Raw genomic sequence first — 17,808 nt, forward strand, 5'->3', positions numbered from 1 at the left:
CAAGGAGTGTGGTGGAGTCTCCTACTTTGGAGGTCTTTAAGCAGAGGCTTGACAACCATATGTCAGGAGTGCTCTGATGGTGTTTCCTGCTTGGCAGGGGGTTGGACTCGATGGCCCTTGTGGTCTCTTCCAACTCTATGATTCTATGATTCTATGATTCTAACCCGACAGCAGGACACCAAAGGAAACCCCCTGGGGGGGGATAGTTGGGAGTTAACACAAGGTGAAACAGTGCTTTTCAGATGAGAAAGTGGGTGGCGCTTAAAAGAGCCTTTGGGTTTCTGTAGAACTTTCCCAGGCAACCGAAAAAAGGGAGCCCAGCTCACTTGGAGCTGGTGTACTTGGTGACAGCCTTGGTGCCCTCCGAGACGGCGTGCTTGGTGAGCTCTCCGGGCAGCAGGAGTCGCACGGCGGTCTGGATCTTCCGGGCAGTGATGGCGGAGCGCTTGTTGTAGTGCGCCAGGCGGGAAGCCTCGGCCGCAATGCGCTCGAAGATGTTGTTGATGAAGGAGTTCATGTTTCTCATGGCCTTGGACGAGATGCCCATGTCTGGGTGCACCTGCTTGAGCACCTTGTAGACGTAGATGGAGTAGCTCTCCTTGCAGCTCTTCTTGTGTTTCTTGTCACCCTTCTTCTGCATTTTGGTGATGGCCTTCTTGGAGCCCTTCGTGGCCGCGGGAGCGGACTTGGCCGGCTCAGGCACCTTCCGTCTTCTCACTCAACTGCAGCCTCAAGCAAGAGTGGTGGAAGATACCTTTCTGAGGTAGCCAAAGAAGGGTTTAAGATCACCAAGGCTGTGTGCATTTCACACCAAAACGTGCTGCTAGGCAACTTCAGTTCTGCACCAAGAACGTTTGAATTCTGCAAGCTGTATAAATTATGCAAAACAACAACAAACCTATGGTTGCGTGAAACATATTCAATAAACACACAAGACGTAACCGGCCGTACTTTTGAATAAATAAGGTATACTATTCATTGTATCAAATTGTAGATTTCAACGGAAGTCTCATAAAGTTCAACAAAAAAGCAGAAGACCCAGTGGATCAGTTCATTCTCTAGTCAGTTCATGCATAAGGTCCATACATGTATAAGTGTCTATTCTACCTTTCTGTTCATAGAGTCCAATAATCCACATGAAGGGTTGTTACTGTTCCACAGAATCCTTTCACAGAGTCTAAGACAAGGATTTCCAGAATATTAGCCTTGTTTTGCCATCCTAGGCTTCATGAGTAGTACAGGCTCATATGTAATATTGCAGGATAGTGGATCTTATAACATAGTAGTGGTTGCAGTAAGCAGCAACTGTTACAAAGCAAGCTGAGTAAACTTGCATATTTTTGCTCATGGTGCATAATTTATTCTGCACATTTTACTATCTTTCATAATTCTATGTTTGCAAATCCTGGGGAGTTGTCAGGGACAATGACCTCCATACCTTGAGAATCTTCATTGGACGCCTCTGGCTTTTGAGTTTACAGCAGGTATTTTCCATATGCTTTCAAGCATATATTCACAACCAGGAAATGGTCAGAAGCTGAGTTTCTTGGCAACTATTACTACCTTATGCCCTTTCGTTGTGCAAACATCTAGTCCTGGCCCTAGTATGGTAATGCTCATGAACAAATACCTTGGGTAGCAAATGATTTGGCTACTTAACTGTTGATAAGAATGCAAATTCAGTGGTACCCCGCAAGACGAACGCCTCGCGAGACGAAAAACTCGCAAAACGAAAGGTTTTTTCGTTTTCGAGTTGCCTCGCAAGACGAATTTCCCTATGGGCTTGCTTCGCAAAACGAAGCTTGCCCCGGGGACAGCGGGTCTTCTCTTTTGAAGCAAGGGGCGGCGGGGAGAAGCGATCTTCTCCCCGCAGCCCCAGGTCCGGGGACAGCGGGAAGCGCTTCCCGCTGCCCCCGGACCTCTTTTGAAGCAAGGGGCTGCGGGGAGATCGCTTCTCCCCACCGCCCCTTGCTTCAAAAGAGGTCCGGGGGCAGCGGGAAGCGCTTCCCGCTGCCCCCGGACCTCTTTTGAAGCAAGGGGCTGCGGGGAGATCGCTTCTCCCGGTGCTCCGAAGCGGGGCGGGGGGGTGGGAACACCTTCCCCCGCCGCCCCGCTTCGGAACGGTGCTCCGAAGCGGGGCGGGGGGCGGGAACACCTTCTGAAGGCTGGCGGGGGGCAAAAGTCTTTGTCCCCCCTGCCTGCCTTCCCAGAGGCTTTTAAATCGCCCCGGACAGCGGAGAAGTCCTCCGCTGTCCCGGGGCGATTTTAAAATGCCGCCCGCCAGCATTTTAAGATTGCCCGGACAGCGGAGAAGTCCTCCGCTGTCCCGGGTTTTTTTTTAAAATGCTGGGGGTGGGAAGAAAAGCCCTTATTCCCCCCCCCCCCCAGCCTTCAGAAGAGGTCCGGGGACAGACTGTCCCCGGACCTGGTCTGAAGGCGGTTTCCCTAGGAACGCATTAATTGATTTTCAATGCATTCCTATGGGAAACCGTGCATCGCAAGACGAAAAAATCGCAAGACGAAGAGACTTGCGGAACGAATTAATTTCGTCTTGCGAGGCACCACTGTTCTGTGGGCACATAACGTCAGCAGGCAGTCCTATCCCAGCTATGAAGTAATTGCAAGTGGATCCAGAGTACAGAGCTAGTCAGTGTGTGTTTAATATAAATCATTTTGTGTGCTGTTGGCATCATACTAATCATCTTTGCTGTGCTTGGGTTTTAAAAGGCCTGCAATGTTTTGCCAGTTAAACAGTGTAGATTCAAATCTTCAGATCAGTTTAAAAGGGTGCCTCACAGCTGTTGTGCAGTTGGGGAGCCTTAACTGTTGATAGCTCTCAATTATTTTTATTTTTTTAAAAAAACACAATACAGACTGAGAGCTAAACAGATTTATCAACACAAATTAGGGGATGCACAAATCTCAGGTGTATTGATACATTGCTGAGAAAGGAAGGCAAGGACTTAAAGGAGGGTGTTGGTTTCAGAACAGTCAAAATCAGTATTTTATTTTGTGTGTGTGTGTGTGAGAGAGAGAAATATAAAGTCCACGTGGTACCTTCATTTATGCCACACGATTACCTGTAAAATGACATACTTATTATGATAGAAGGTTTTTGTTGTTTTTAATGAAGCAAGTTGATATATCATTATATCATCCAACTCTAATGGCAACTGTGGTAAGCGCCAACCCTCCCTTCTCCCAAACAGTATGAATCATTTTGCCCCGGCTGCCCTGGGCTGCTTTTATGGTTTCCCTGAAATTTCCAAGTCCAGGCCTAGTTTTCGCTCACAAATTTATGCCAGTTAGTCAACCACAGTTTCTTGAGTTAGGTGATAGGCCTGATGGTGACGGGGTTGTTTTTCTGCTGCTCAAATTCTTCAGTGCCTGATGAATGCCTTCTCTTCTAGAACGCCAAAGCATTAAAAGCGAAGAAGGACGATGGCAACAAAGCCTTCAAGGAAGGGAACTACAAGCTCGCCTTCGACCTTTACACAGAGGCCCTTGCAATAGACCCAAACAACAGGAAAACAAATGCCAAACTCTTCTGTAACCGCGGGACGGTTAATGCAAAGGTAAGGAGACGTAATAAACTTTGGTGGTGGTTTTTTTTTTTTTATCAGATACAGTCGTACCTTGGTTCTCGAACACCTTGGTACTCGTATGTTTCGGCTCCCGAACGCCGCAAACCTGGAAGTAAGTGTTCCAGTTTGCGAACATTTTTCAGAAGCTGAACGTCCAATGTGACTTCCACGACTGCAGGAAGCTCCTGCAACCAGTCGGAAGCTATGCCTTGGTTTTCGAACTGTTTCGGGAGTCAAACTCTGACTCTCTTTTAACCTCTTTTCTATTTATTTTTCTTTATTTCTCTCTCTTTATTCCTTCTCTTTATGATTTTATTTTATTTAGATCAAAGTCTTAATTTGGCGGGGGGGGGGAGGAAACAATACTTGATCTTAAATTTTGTGTTTTTCTCTATAAGCACTAATATATATATATATATATTTCAAAAAAAGGGAAACTGAGGTCTAGGATTAAACAATCTAGTCAGTAGCTAACTTTGTTGGAAAGCAACTTGGGCAGGATAGAGAGAGTTGTGCAAAGCCTACCAACAAATGCTGTTCCCTCCACACCTCTTCTTTGCTTCTGGGTGTCTGTGGTTTGTGTTAAATGCCCCCCCCCCCCATCCTTCACTTCCTCCCAAGAGAGCCCAGGGCAGCAAACCCCAAAGTGGTGAAACAGTGCAGTTGAAAGCATCTAATGCTTAGCCAACTTGGCAGGTGCTCAAAGTGTGCCCAATGACTATACAATTTGTTGCCGGATGATGGCTGTCCCATCACCATCCCTGCCCCATTAGAGGAAGCTAGGTTTGGCCAGTTCCTGACTGCAAATGGGACAGTTGGGGTTGCATTATGATGATGACTCTGCATCTGCTGTTGAGACGAGGTGGGAGAGACTTTAGAAGTTTAAAGCAGTTGCACAACATGTCGATTTTGTATATTTTTTTACCAACACATCAAAAAAAACCCCAGAAGATAAAACAGATTTTTGGAAAGGAGAGTTAAACAAAACCAGGAAGAAGGTTATTGCACAAGAACCGAAGAGTGGTGTTGTGAACCACTAGGGCTAACCAATGGGCTTTCTTGTTCCTTGAGGAAACTGTTCACTGTGATTCTTGGGAAGTCAAGGAGAACCTTTCAACCCACTAATAAGTTGAGGAAGCTCTTGGGTACTGGGCTTCTTGCATTCTGAAATGGTTTAGAAATTGAGAGCCAGTGTGGTGTAGTGGTTAAGAGCTGTAGTCTCGTAATCTGGGGAACCGGGTTCGCGTCTCTGCTCCTCCACATGCAGTTGCTGGGTGACCTTGGGCCAGTCACACTTCTCTGAAGTCTCTCAGCCCCACTCACCTCACAGAGTGTTTGTTGTGGGGGAGGAAGGGAAAGGAGAATGTGAGCCGCTTTGAGACTCCTTAAAGGTAATGAAAGGCGGGGTATCAAATCCAAACTCCTCCTCCTCTTCTTCTTCTTCCTCTTCTTCTTCTTTAAAAACTCTCCGGTGTGTTTCTCATAAACTAACATGGAGTGGTTCACTTCCCCCCATAAGAAGGGATCTGCAGGGTGGGCACCTGTGAAAATGCATTCAAGCAAATGAATAGCGTAATGTGGATTGCTGAAATGTTACATGGAAGCTAGCTCTGCCACTCCTCCTCCCTGCCTCCCCTCCTGGATAATTTTTGGTCCTTTGTTTCATCCTATGCTTCATCTACATGTTCAGTGATTGACCCCCAATCTATCAAGCAGCCTGATGTTTCTGGGCTATTCAGTGTGGTCGTATAATGGTGTGCATCTTTATTTTGTTACTTCCTAGTTTGCTTTCCATCCTTCGAGGAGTGGTACCGTCATATTTCTGGGCAACCAAAGTGATTAAAAACATTTTTGTTTCTTGGCTTGGAAAAAAAAAGCAAACAGCAGATCCAGGTTGAGGAAAACTGTTTGCTGCCTTCCACTCTTAGAGACCGAAATGAAAAATAACGCAGAGGGGTCCGTTTCCTAACCTTGCAGCTTGTCTTGCAGCTTAGAAAGCTAGATGAAGCAATAGAAGACTGCACGAGTGCCATCAAACTGGACGATACATACATCAAAGCCTACCTGAGGAGAGCACAGTGGTGAGTGTGCGTTGTTCATATTAAATACCGGTGATGCCTAGTTGGTGATGCCCAGTTCCAGTTCTCATTCCTGATAGCGCCATTTTAAAAAGATCAGGTGAAACACAGCCAGGAAGCATCTCTCCCTGAAACCCTGCTGGATTGCTGTCCAGATGGTGCTGGAGGAGAGGTGGACTGGTGATCACGTCTTTGCATAAGACAGGTGTTCATATTAGGTAAAAGGGAAGCATCACACTTTTGGTTCCCACTGCCTTGATAACAATAGCCAATTGGATTAGGTCAGTGGTTCCCAACCTTTTTTTGGCCATGGCCCACCTAAGCATCTCTAAAATCCTGATGCCCCTCCCCTGTGACATATAATTCTTATTATTCAAAAAGTGAACTATTCACATGGAGGAAGCCTAAAAGACCATTAACTGTTAATAACTCATTCTCGAATTGCCCCCCCCTGTAGAGTGTGTGGTTGGGAACCACGGGATTAGGTAAATCAAGCTTGATGTGACTAGGAACGTGGAGAAATGTCCAAAGGCCAGTACGTTTCCAAGCACAATTCAAAGTGTTGGTGCTGACCTTTAATGCCCTAAATGGCCTTGGTCTTGTATACCTGAGGGAGTGTCTCCACCCCCATCATTCAGCCCGGACACTGAGGTCCAACTCTGAGGGTCTTCTCGGCAGTGGTGCCCGCCCTGTGGAACGCCCTCCTATCAGATCTCAAGGAGATAAATAACTATACAACTTCTTGAAGGCATCTGAAAGCAGCCTAGCCTTGTATCTGGAAGTTTTTAATGTTTGATGTTTTACTGTGCTTAACGTTTTAATTTGTTGGAAGCTGCCCAGAGTTGCTAGGGCAACCCAGTCAGATGGGTGGTATACGAATAACTATATATAAATTGTATACAGATATTGGGAGCAGGTGGCGCTGTGGTCTAAACCACTGAGCCTCTTCAGCTTGCTGATTAGAAGGTCGGCGGTTCGGATCCCCACGACGGGGTGAGCTCCCATTGCTCTGTCCCAGCTCCTGCCAACCTAGCAGTTCGAAAGCACTCCAGTGCAAGTAGATAAACAGGTATGGCTGTGGCGGGAAGGTAAACGGCATTTCCGTGTGCTCTGGCTTCCGTCATGGTGTTCTGTTGCACCAGAAGCTGTTTAGTCTTGCTGGCCACATGACCCAGAAAGCTGTCTGTGGACAAATGCCGGCTCCCTCGGCATCAAAGCGAGATGAGCGCCGCAACCCCATAGTCACCTTTGACTGGACTTAACCATCTAGGGGTCCTTTACCTTTACTTATGCAAGTAATAAATTGTGGTGGTTGTTTTGTTGGTGGTGTAGTCAGATAGGTGGCATATGAATACAGTGGTACCTCGGGTTACAGGTGCTTCAGGTTACAGGCGCTTCAGGTTACAGACTCCGCTAACCCAGAAATAGTACCTCGGGTTAAGAACTTTGCTTCAGGATGAGAACGGAAATCGTGCTCTGGTGGCGTGGCGGCAGCGGGAAGCCCCATTAGCTAAAGTGGTACCTCAGGTTAAGAACAGTTTCAGGTTAAGTACGGACCTCCAGAACGAATTAAGTACTTAACCCCAGGTACCACTGTAATAATACGTTGTTGTTTATTGACTTGTATAAGCACTTGCAGTCTCACTTTCAAGATCACCGTTGTTGTTGTTTTTATCCCACTGCTTACTCCAAGAAGATTAGGACCTGGGTACATGCTTCTCTGCCTTCCCTGGCAAGTAGGGTAGGCTGAGACATAACAGCAGACAGGAATCTGTGCGGTTCAAGGCTGACTGTCTATTTAGCGTGGGGTTCTCAGTTCTGATCAGCTGCTTTTATCAACTATACCACAACACTACATTGCGTTTTTGTGCTGGATTTTTATTCCTGGTTCCTATTCACATCAGAGTTGCCTTGCCAGGGGCAGTGGGTGACTTTGGAATGCTTCCTTCAGCTCTAAATTTGGGGCTGGGAAGGAATAGTTTCCTAAACCCCAGGGCACAGGTTGGCGAGTGACTCATTTGCCTCGTTCTTAAGCTGTTGCCATTAAGATATCATTAAATGTGCTTCCCTTGCTTATAGTTACATGGACACAGAGCAATATGAAGACGCTGTGAGGGATTATGAAAAGGTTTACCAGACGGAGAAAACAAAAGGTAAAAATACAGCATGCCATTTTCAGAAGATCTTGAAAGCTGGCATCCTTCGCCGTGATCTCTTGCGGGTACGAAATGCAGGGTACTCAAAATTCAAATCTCTGACCTTCCTAAACTGGTAGAGAAATCCCGTGACTTGGTGGACTATTTGGTTTAAATGGGTCTTGGAGGGTTTCCTGCCAGGCCAAGAGTATTGATGTTTCATTTAATTCTCCCTCTTCCTTCTTAGACTAGTAGGCATGTGTGGATTCCCAGTACGCCCACCCTGATAAGCGTCCACACACAATTCCATCCCCCGTTTTCCTGACTTGCCTCTGACTCTTGACTTCTTCAACTGTATGTGTTGTGATTTGCAAAGGAAATTGTATCAAAGAGGGGAACATCCCATGCATGCAAACTCTCATTTATAAACCTGGTGTTTGGGGTGGGTCAGGGCTGCTTTTTGAGACTTCCCCTTCTCTGTACTATCTTCTAGAACACAAACAACTCCTTAAGAACGCGCAGGTGGAGCTGAAGAAAAGCAAGAGAAAAGACTATTACAAGATCCTGGGCGTGGACAAGAACGCGTCTGAAGACGAGATCAAAAAGGCATATCGGAAGCGAGCCCTGATGCATCACCCAGGTACAGAGAGATCCTCTCAGCATCCTCATTCAGAATCCGCTGGTTCCCAGACCGTGGGAGCTAGCATACTATGAAGGGAGCTGAAGTGTGCCTTGCAAAATTAAGCTTCCACACCAGATGCTTGCAGCACGTTGGGCTTGGCAGGCATAACATCCTAAGAGAGAGGGAACAATGGGACTTTGGCAAAACTTAATAGGCTGACCTGTGAGGGGGGCGCGGGTATGTTGGGATGGGGCGGGACTCTTCGTAATTGTGTTTATACACTGAAAATCAAGAAGACTTCTTATTAAAGAAAAAGAGAGGACGAGTAAGGATGTGTCTGGATTAACAACATACGAAGCCCTGCTGGATCAAACCAGTAGCTCGTGCAGGGCACAAATTGCAAAGCTCTTTTTGAGCTCCACTGAGGAAGGGCAGGCTAGAAATATAAGAAATTCTTAAGAATTCAATCCAGGGAGAAGAATGGCACACTTGTTAATGCACAGGCAGCGGAAAAGAGAAAGATTGCCTCATTTCCCATATAACACAATACCTCATGTCCCCCTTTTGGGTCTTTCCCCCTTCTTTAACTGACTGCATTCCTAAAACTCTCTGTATGCCCATCAGGTCTTTATTTAAAGGTCTCACCTAAGCATATTTACTTCCAAAAATGCACCAATAACTACTTTTGCCTTACTTTGTGAGTTCCAACCGCTTTCAGCTGCGATTTTGCATTGCCCCTTTTCTGCCTCTTACTTACTCAAAGTGTGCTTCATTGGCCCATATATTACATGAATAGGTTTGTGGTATTCGTGTCTTCCAGACTTCAGTGCCTTGAATGTCTCCTTGTCCCTTTACGTGACAGGAAAAACCAGGATACTTTTGTGTGACAAACATGTGGCAGAATAAATGATCAATCACGCAAATCTGCTTCAATTGCGTATGTATCAAAGGGCCAGAAAATGGGCTTCTCTTGTCTATAGAATTTGGATTGCCTTGACAGAGAACGTCATCTATTATTAGCACAGAATATGCGCACCTGGGCTCCTGGGATGTATCACTCATTTCTCAACGCAGCTGAGATCTTTCCTTCTCTCCCAACCTTGGACAGATCGGCATAGTGGTGCAAGTGCTGAGATCCAGAAAGAGGAAGAAAAGAAGTTCAAAGAGGTCGGTGAAGCCTTCACCATCCTCTCTGATCCGAAGAAGAAGGCCCGCTACGACAGTGGGCAGGATCTGGAGGAGGACGGCATGAATATGGGAGGTGAGTGCTGAGCCCAGGAGTCCATCCCCCTTGGCCAGTGTGGTGTAGTGGTTAAGAGCGGTAGTCTCGTAATCTGGGGAACTGGGTTCGCTTCCCCACTCCTCCACATGCAGCTGCTGGGTGACCTTGGGCCAGTCACACTTCTCTGAAGTCTCTCAGCCCCACTCACCTCACAGAGTGTTTGTTGTGGGGGAGGAAGGGAAAGGAGAATGTTAGCCGCTTTGAGACTCCTTAAAGGGAGTGAAAGGTGGGATATCAAATCCAAACTCTTCTTCTTCTTCTTGGCTTCTTTTTCCACAAGGTAATCTCTGGGATCAGGTGGGACAATATTACCAAAACCTTTGCAATAGTTGTAATGTGTGTTTTTCTGAAAGCATCAGTAATTTTTGAGTCTGAGCATAGGATCCGTTGGTCCCTTCTGCCTAGTAGGTCTGGCTCAAATGACACCTGGCAATTTTTGTAAAAGGCTTGGACAAGGGGGAAAAGTTTAGATTCTCACAAAACTGCCACACAGAGGGAAGGGAACCATGCTATGAACATATTTTTATAGACTAGTTGTGCACACATAAGATGGTCATCAGGAACTTTTTCTCACCTGTTCTTATTTTTCTTTTCCTTTTTCCATCTCCACCTTCCCTAAATAGATTTTGATGCCAATAATATCTTCAAGGCGTTCTTTGGAGGCCCAGGAGGCTTCAGTTTTGAAGGTAAGTGCCATCAGTTAAACAGAGGGAGTGCTGAGTTTGTGCAGAGAGAGGCTGTAGGCTTCAGCTCTGGCAGTGCCTCTTGAATCTACATCCCCAGGCCCCTGGGAATTTTAGAAATCCATTAAGTTCATGTGGACTGGTTTAGGGCTAACTCTGTGGGTAACAGAAACGTATTTCAATTGTATTCCTTAAACCACACAGTTCTCCCAAATCATGGGTGGAATCAAGATTTAGGCTCCCTTGTTTGTTTGTTTTAAAAAATATATCACTTAATATTTCAGAAATCTCCAAGCCCAAGGCATGTGGCCTGGAGTTCAGCTGTGGCTCCTTCCCTTTCATTCAGCCCATCATTTATCTTGTTGCCGTAACCTTTTAAGGGCTCCTTAAATGCTTGTGAAGCATTCGTAGTAATTGCTGGCACAAAGTTAATGCAGTGATTAGACTATGTCTATTGAGCATTTGTTTTGATTTGAGGTGTTTACGTGTCTTCCCATTAATCATTAGGTCACCCCCTGTTTCTCAGTGCATTTCCCTTCACTTTTCAAACTGCAAAAAGTTGGGGCAAGTGGGAGAGTTAAGAGGGCACCAGAGTGCTTCAAGACGCTTTAAATGCGCAAACCTAAAGCCCAGTACACACTTAAATCCCCCCTGCAAAGTACTGACAGTCTGTATGAACCTAAGAGACTTTTTGTTTTGTCCGTAGACTGTGGTGCCCATCCTTATAAGCTCTTGAGTATCCAGAGCTGTGCTGTCGCTCAGCTTCTTGTGGGGAGGGAGAAGGATTGTGCCCCAGAGGGATGCCAATTCTAAATCCGTGTCTCTGTGTCTTTTAGCTTCTGGACCAGGGAATTTCTTTTTCCAGTTTGGCTAAGCTGCAGAAGAGTCCCATCTCTACCGGGACACACCTACTTTGCCAGACCTGCTTCTTTTAACCTTGAGTTATGTTCTCCCTTCATCACATCTCGACGTTTCTTAGGGCCGTGGCGTTTTCTCTGTTGGAGACCTCAGTTTTTTTGTGTGTGCTTTAGAGTGTTAACGAGAAAACCAGCGCTTGAAGAGAGAAGGGGGAGGGGCAGTGAAGGAATATACTTTTTTGTTGTTTGTTTTATTGTTAACTTTATTAAAAAAACGAGAGAGAGAGAAATAATAATTAAAAAAATGATTCCTCCATGATAAGTAATTTCAGACACCCAAAGCTGCTGGGATTGAACTGGTGGAATTCCTCACCTTCTGAGACAGGCCTGAGACTTTTCTTAAGGACATAACATGCCTTCATATTTATGTAAGTAAGAAGAACCTAATGATGAGGGGTTTTCATGCTTCGGTTCCATCATCCTGGCTGTAGCCACACCAGACCATATAAACAAAGGTATTCACACACTTAAGGAACACAGGCAAATAGGGAAGTTCATGCCACTACTATCAGGGATATTCATCTTTGGAATAGGGAGATGCCCCCACCCTCACTTTTCAGCACCTGCTGTAATACCTCCAAAGAGTCTTTAATTTTGGGGGGAGGGGCGGGGAGCTTCTTTGTTTCCAATTTCTTGAGTACTTCCAAGGAAATGGTAAGGGCTGACTTAACACGTAGGTGTTTGTCGTTTGGTGACGAACCCCGTAGTGCAGCTGTAAGCCTGACTGCATTGAAAAGCGTATGGTGAATGTCAGGTGTCATGAAAGATCTCTGTATGTGTGCATATGTGTGTGGTTTTGGATCTGCAGTGGGCATTTCGCACATGCAAATCATCACTCGATGTCAAGGGTCACGGTTCATACATGCCACGTGCAAATCCACCCTAAGCGTCGGAACCTGTTCCTTAACCAATGTATGGGATCTTCAAAACCACATTCCCCCCCCCCCCCCCGGAAATGATTTTTCGGAATTGACCGACAATATGTACAGCCTTGAAGAAGACAAAAATCAGTAAGCATTTTTGGGGTGTGGGGCTTCTGGGGTAAAGAGGACTGCGGAGTTTCTGCTGGGCAGCCCTTGTAGCATGCTGTAAAGGTGCTTGTCGTCTCCAAGCACAAATCTTTTGTGCCGAGAGCTGAGTTCAAAATATTCTGCATACATCTTTGTACTCGTGGAACCTCAGATTTTGCTCAGAGCTGAGCTGTGAACCTACCCGATGGGCTGTTTCACAAGATGATAACTTGCAGTTGAAATAGTAACAACCAGCCACCCTGGAATTGTTGGCTAGCTTAAAAAAACAAAGAAAAAAAAACTGTTATCCATGTGGTAATTACTGTGAATTTTGGCCACACCAAGTAACTGCGTTCATAATACCTCCTTGTTTGCAGCAGTTGGCTCATTCCTTTTCTTCGCAGTGGCAAGCCATCTTAACTAGGTGTTTGTCCCTTCCCTGCCCTACTCAAGCTTGTGACCCATTTTCGATCAGTGATACTTTAATTTACTGGTCCATCTTAAGAGGTGTCCTCAAGCCCTGCGAGTTGCCTGCTACTTTTGAAGTGGGTCACCTGGCAGATGAAGGCTTAACAGTAGGTTTTACTTTGATCCCTGGTTCCCAACCCCAGCCTCCTCCTGAAGTACCTGGGAGGAGAATCTCTCTTGGCAGAGGTGCAGTTGATAGCAGGAAGCACATATTGCCAGCTAGGCTGAAGGGAGGAGACAGCAAGGAAGTTAGCACCAGAACTGGGGAGCGGGATCTAGGTGTCTCGGGTTACATGAGGATCTTTTCGTGTTAACACATGGTCTTGGGAACGCCGTCTCTCTGGTTTAGGCCTGCATGATGTAGTTTTCATTGATGGGCATGTATTTCATTGGCACACATCCCGGAGTCGAATCAAGTGGGTGTTTTGACTTGCGTATACTTGGAATGTTGATCACAAAAAAATAGGACAGTTGTGTTCAGACATTGGCAGGAAAGGATACGAAGCCACAAAATTGCTCTTCATAATTGTCTTACGCTGAAGCAAATTATACAAGCAGGGTGTTAACCTTCGGTAGCCTGATGCTACTGGACACCTGGGAAAATTAGAACTGAAGCATCCTCTGAAGTATTCCCCTCCCCACCTTAGATTCCTTAGATTCTTGGCTGATTGAGATCCCTTTGTCTAGAGAAATGAGGCTTCCAGGGACGTTGATATTTTTTCAGTGAACGGGCTGCCTAGCCAGCTGCAGATGGACATCTTCTTAAAGCTTTCATGGGAAGTCACTTCCTTCATGCCTCCAGGCATTTTGAATCCTTTTGCGATCCAAAAGCTAACAATAGGCAGAAGTTTCTGGGACCGGACTTGGATTGTGAAGCTGGTGAGTGCCAATTTCAAACCAACTACTGCAGGGTTTTTGTTTTTTCGTTTTGCCTTTTTATCGTGTGTTTCTGACTACCTGAAGGTCTGCTTCCATTCCACTAAGGAGGCCTCATAGGTTTTTGATTTTATGTTAAAAGTAGCAAGCAGGAACTGTAGGATCTGCTTCTAAAAATCCTCCATACCTAACGTGGCATTTTAAACTTTTGCATCTCATTCTTAAGTTTATTTTTGAGTTTATTCGCATTGCATTTAAGAGCTACCAGAATGTTTTGTTGCTGATGGCCCCCGTAGGCTCTGCCTCGCCATCTGTATCTGTGTGCGACCTGATAGTGGGAGAGCAGGCTGGTTGCAGGTGGGAATTGCATTTCTGAATGCTCTCTTAAGTGAACAACTCCCTGAAAGTAGAGAACTGGCTCGGAGGCGGGCTTGAGCTTTTCTCCCTGCTGCGCTGGCTTTGTTTTGTATCGTGCACTTAAGCCTCAGTGGGAAGGTGGGGTGAGAGGAAAAACCAGGGGACCTTTTCCAAGTAGAGAGACCTGGGGCAGCTTCCACCTTGCTTGTGAGCCACTGCGCTCAAGGGCGAAGTTTTCTAGGAAAGCTCGCCATTTTGCCTCAAGGTTTCTAATTCTGTTTCACCACTCCACCCCAAAAGACACACACACTTTTTATTTCTGTGCACTGCCTTATATTTCCTTGCATGCACTGCATCCTTTTTGGAACTTCCGCCTGAGAGAAGGACAGGTAAAACCAGTGTTGAAGCCATTTGGAGCTGAGGCCATTTAGCTAGAAATATTCAACATACTCTGTTTTGCCTCCGTGTGAGGATCTAGCCTTCCCCCGTTAAAACGTTTGTTGCATGATCTCTTTTAGAGCGACACCCCACTTCCCCCTCTCTCCTGGGGATGGCTTCACACTTGGATTAAGTAACACACTGTCCCACTTGAACTCTTTCACCTTTCCAAAATGAAGATGATTAGCGGAGAACAAAAACTGGTGACTGTTTTGTTAGGCAGGATTCATAATGTGTTTATATGCAGAAAATTTCAAACCAGACTGAAGCAAAAACCGTATGCAATTGATATTAACTTTATTATAAACTGTATATGATGTACAAAATAAAAAATAAACAATCCAGATCTCACTGGTGACTTTTGCTTCCTTGAATAGATTGGACACTGCTGAGGTTTCGTGTGAATGTGGTGGTATGAAGCTGGATTGAATGAGTAGCAACCGTAGAGCCCATCCCAAGAAATCTTTGGTGCCCAAATTTTAAGTTGTACGGTGTGTAGCTAGTTTCCCCTTTGCTGGCACTGAGGGTGGGAGAGGACAAAAAATGATGATTCTTCGGGAGAGGCTTTGACCTGGTCTTCAGATCATTTGCAGAAGGGGAGTATATACTTAGGTGCTTTGGGAAAGTTGGCATACAAATAAAATTACAATAGAGCAAAACCCAAATCTCACCAAGCACCAATTCTTACTCTCCCTCCCCCCCCAAGAGATACCCTTCTGGCACGTGAATATCACATGAAAAGCACTCTCCGAGAGACCCACAAACTGCAAGAGAAAGTCTATTGGGGAATTTGGCCCCTCTTGTGGCTCATTTCCAAGAGAAAATCTCTGGCAGCAAGTAATTGCCAGTTTGGGTACCCAGTGATGATGCCCTCGGCTTCTATCTGTGTAACCTCAAAGTTCACCTAGTGATGGCTTGAGCAAGCAGCTTTCTTTTAAGTATAAACTCAGCAAACATTTCTGTATATTAATAACAGATTTATTTAAGTATATTTTACAGTTGCTATGAGTCTTAAGCTCCTATTTGGCCCTGGATCAGAGTTAAAAGGTATTTTTTTAAATAAATAAAAAGTTACACCAGTCAGAACCACAGAGATGTACTACTTTCCTCATAAGTAAAAATAAGGATTTGACTGTATTCAAGACAGACATATTAACAGAAACTTGACCATTAGATAACCAGTATGTGAAATCTTAATCTGGCACAGGTATTATGCACAAATACAAGTTATGATGATGTGATGGATGTTTCCTGAGCGACAGTTAGCATAACCAATTCCCCCCCCCCACCTTGTGTAACTAAACATTCAAGTGAATTAGACTTACAATTGTACAAACCAAAAAGACCCATCTTGCTTTAAATCAGTGTTTCCCAACGTTGGGTCTCCAGCTGCTTTTGGACTATAATTCCCATCATCCCTGACCGCTGGTCCTGTTAGCTAGGGATGATGGGAGTTGTAGTCCCAAAAAATCTGGCGGGCTGAGTTTGCCTAGGTCTGGTTTAGAGCAAGTTTAAACCTTCTGTTTCAAGTTCAATCCCGTGCCAGGCACTTGCTCATATTACTCTTAGGAGCATTCACATGAACAAAGCAGTAGGGTGTGCTTTACTTCCAAGCTGTTCCCACGGTTGAGCTCAGAGCTGCTTTTCCCTCTTTTTTGCCCCAAGTGAGGGTCATGATTCAGTGAGGTTATACAAGAATAAGCACTGAGGGATGGGGAAAAACCCTGGTCTTCTAGTAGCATAAATAAGCCAACTATGGAGTGGGAGGTATTTTAGATCCTGTGCTTTGTACAACTTCAAACAGAAAGTAAAAGCACACACTACAGATTTCTGCATGTACAGTGGTACCTCAGTTTACGAAGTTAATCCGTACTGGAAGTCCGTACTTAAACCAAAACCATTCTTAAACTGAGGCGTGCTTTCAGTGCCCTTCCACTATTCAGATTCCGTTCTTAGACCGAGGTAAAGGTTCGCAAACCGGGACACTACTTCCGGTTTTGCAGAGTTTGTAAACCGAATCGTTCAGAAACCGGACTGTTCTTAAACTGAGGTACCACTACTGTACTTGATAAAAAAAACCAGCGTGCTCAAATGTCGTACATAACTACTGCTGGAATGCAGTCAGGTAAACAACGCGCTCAACAGGACATGTCAAAGTTGCAAGGCGAGAGGAGGATATTTAATAGGAAACTGAAATATTCAGTAAGTGAGCAGCAGTTCTATTCACAAAATTAAAGTATCTTGCAATAAGAGTGGCTGGAAATTTCTATATCTAAAATAGGCCACTGTCAAGAGTCTAACCATGATCCAGCCGAAAATATGCTGCACTTGTCTCATACGTCTATGTTTTAACTAAAAGGCAGATATAAAAACTAAACAGTACCTTTATTTATTCAGAATCTGATGTATCCAGAGGAGAGAGATGGGGAACCTGTGGCCGTTGTGTTGTTGGACTGGTCATGCTGGCTGAGGCTCTACATATGTATCTGAGAATAATTTTATTATTTATATTTTTATTTATTGAATTTATATACCGCCCTATACCTGGAGGTTTTGGGGCGCTTCGCTGAAAAGATCACAATATATAAAATCAAAATAACACAATAACCCAATAGTACCCCCCCCAAAAAAGAGCCACATTTTAAAAGGGTATGGGGTGTCCATCAGGTCAACCAAAGGCCTGATTAAAAAGGAATGTTTTTGCCTGGCTCCTAAAGGTACATAATGAAGGCGCCAGTCAAACTTCCCTGAAATAAATCACATTAAACTCAATGGGATGGCTGAGTAAATATGCACAAGACTGTGCCATATAAATCTCTGTATAGCACTTGTCTGTGTTCACATGCTAGCAGAAAGGCACAGGTTCTGTACACAAACTGCCATATAAGTCCTTGATTAAATACACTTCATGTTAGGATTTATGGACCCTCTTGACTTCACAAGAACCCTGTTGGTCCTTGTAGCAGGATTAACTGCTGATCCAGTTCTAGCTTTTGAAACCCTTTCAGAAATTAAGTAACTGAAGAGAGATGCTATTAAACCACTGTAACTAAGCTGAGATCTGAATCCAGCAAATCCAAGGCCAGTGCACGGAACTTTTCCTTTATTCCTATCAATCTGCATTTCACAGAATTCTGGGGGAGCAGCGTGAGATCCCAAACCAGGCAGATTGGGCCTACCTACTCAGCAGAACGTTGGGGGGGGGGGGTGAGAGAATGGATTGTACCACTTCATACTACAGGTGAATCACATCAGCTACCTGGAGTGGCTGGGGCAACCCAGTCCAATGGACGGGGTACAAATATTTTTATTAAATAATTAATATTTTTTAATATACCCCTCTGTAAATATGTCCCCT

General features: G+C 45.0%; 1 protein-coding gene, 1 long non-coding RNA gene and 1 pseudogene across 3 annotated transcripts in view; 1 reads left to right on the forward strand and 2 right to left on the reverse strand.

Annotated features, from left to right (window-relative positions):
* The window catches only part of DNAJC7 (DnaJ heat shock protein family (Hsp40) member C7), a 37,053-nt gene extending 20,367 nt beyond the window's left edge, over positions 1-16,686 (forward strand). Inside the window, exons 8-14 of the mRNA XM_081166537.1 lie at positions 3,411-3,575; positions 5,574-5,665; positions 7,742-7,815; positions 8,291-8,437; positions 9,528-9,680; positions 10,325-10,387; positions 11,221-16,686. Coding sequence (XP_081022663.1) covers positions 3,411-3,575; positions 5,574-5,665; positions 7,742-7,815; positions 8,291-8,437; positions 9,528-9,680; positions 10,325-10,387; positions 11,221-11,258 — 732 coding nt within the window. The 3' untranslated portion in view covers positions 11,259-16,686. The remainder of the gene's footprint in view (positions 1-3,410; positions 3,576-5,573; positions 5,666-7,741; positions 7,816-8,290; positions 8,438-9,527; positions 9,681-10,324; positions 10,388-11,220) is intronic.
* The window catches only part of LOC308571476, a 379,389-nt gene that overhangs the window by 235,729 nt on the left and 125,852 nt on the right, over positions 1-17,808 (reverse strand). The gene's annotated exons all lie outside the window — the stretch shown is intronic.
* Positions 168-1,985, reverse strand: LOC308571601 (histone H2B 5 pseudogene; annotated as a pseudogene). Its single transcript, XR_014013387.1, has 2 exons — positions 1,920-1,985; positions 168-1,825 (listed from the first exon to the last, which is right to left on the reverse strand). The product of XR_014013387.1 is annotated as a histone H2B 5 pseudogene (transcript).

This window comes from Podarcis bocagei (assembly GCF_964188305.1).
Source record: "Podarcis bocagei genome assembly, chromosome: 13".
In the NCBI taxonomy this organism is placed as follows: Eukaryota; Metazoa; Chordata; class Lepidosauria; order Squamata; family Lacertidae; genus Podarcis; species Podarcis bocagei.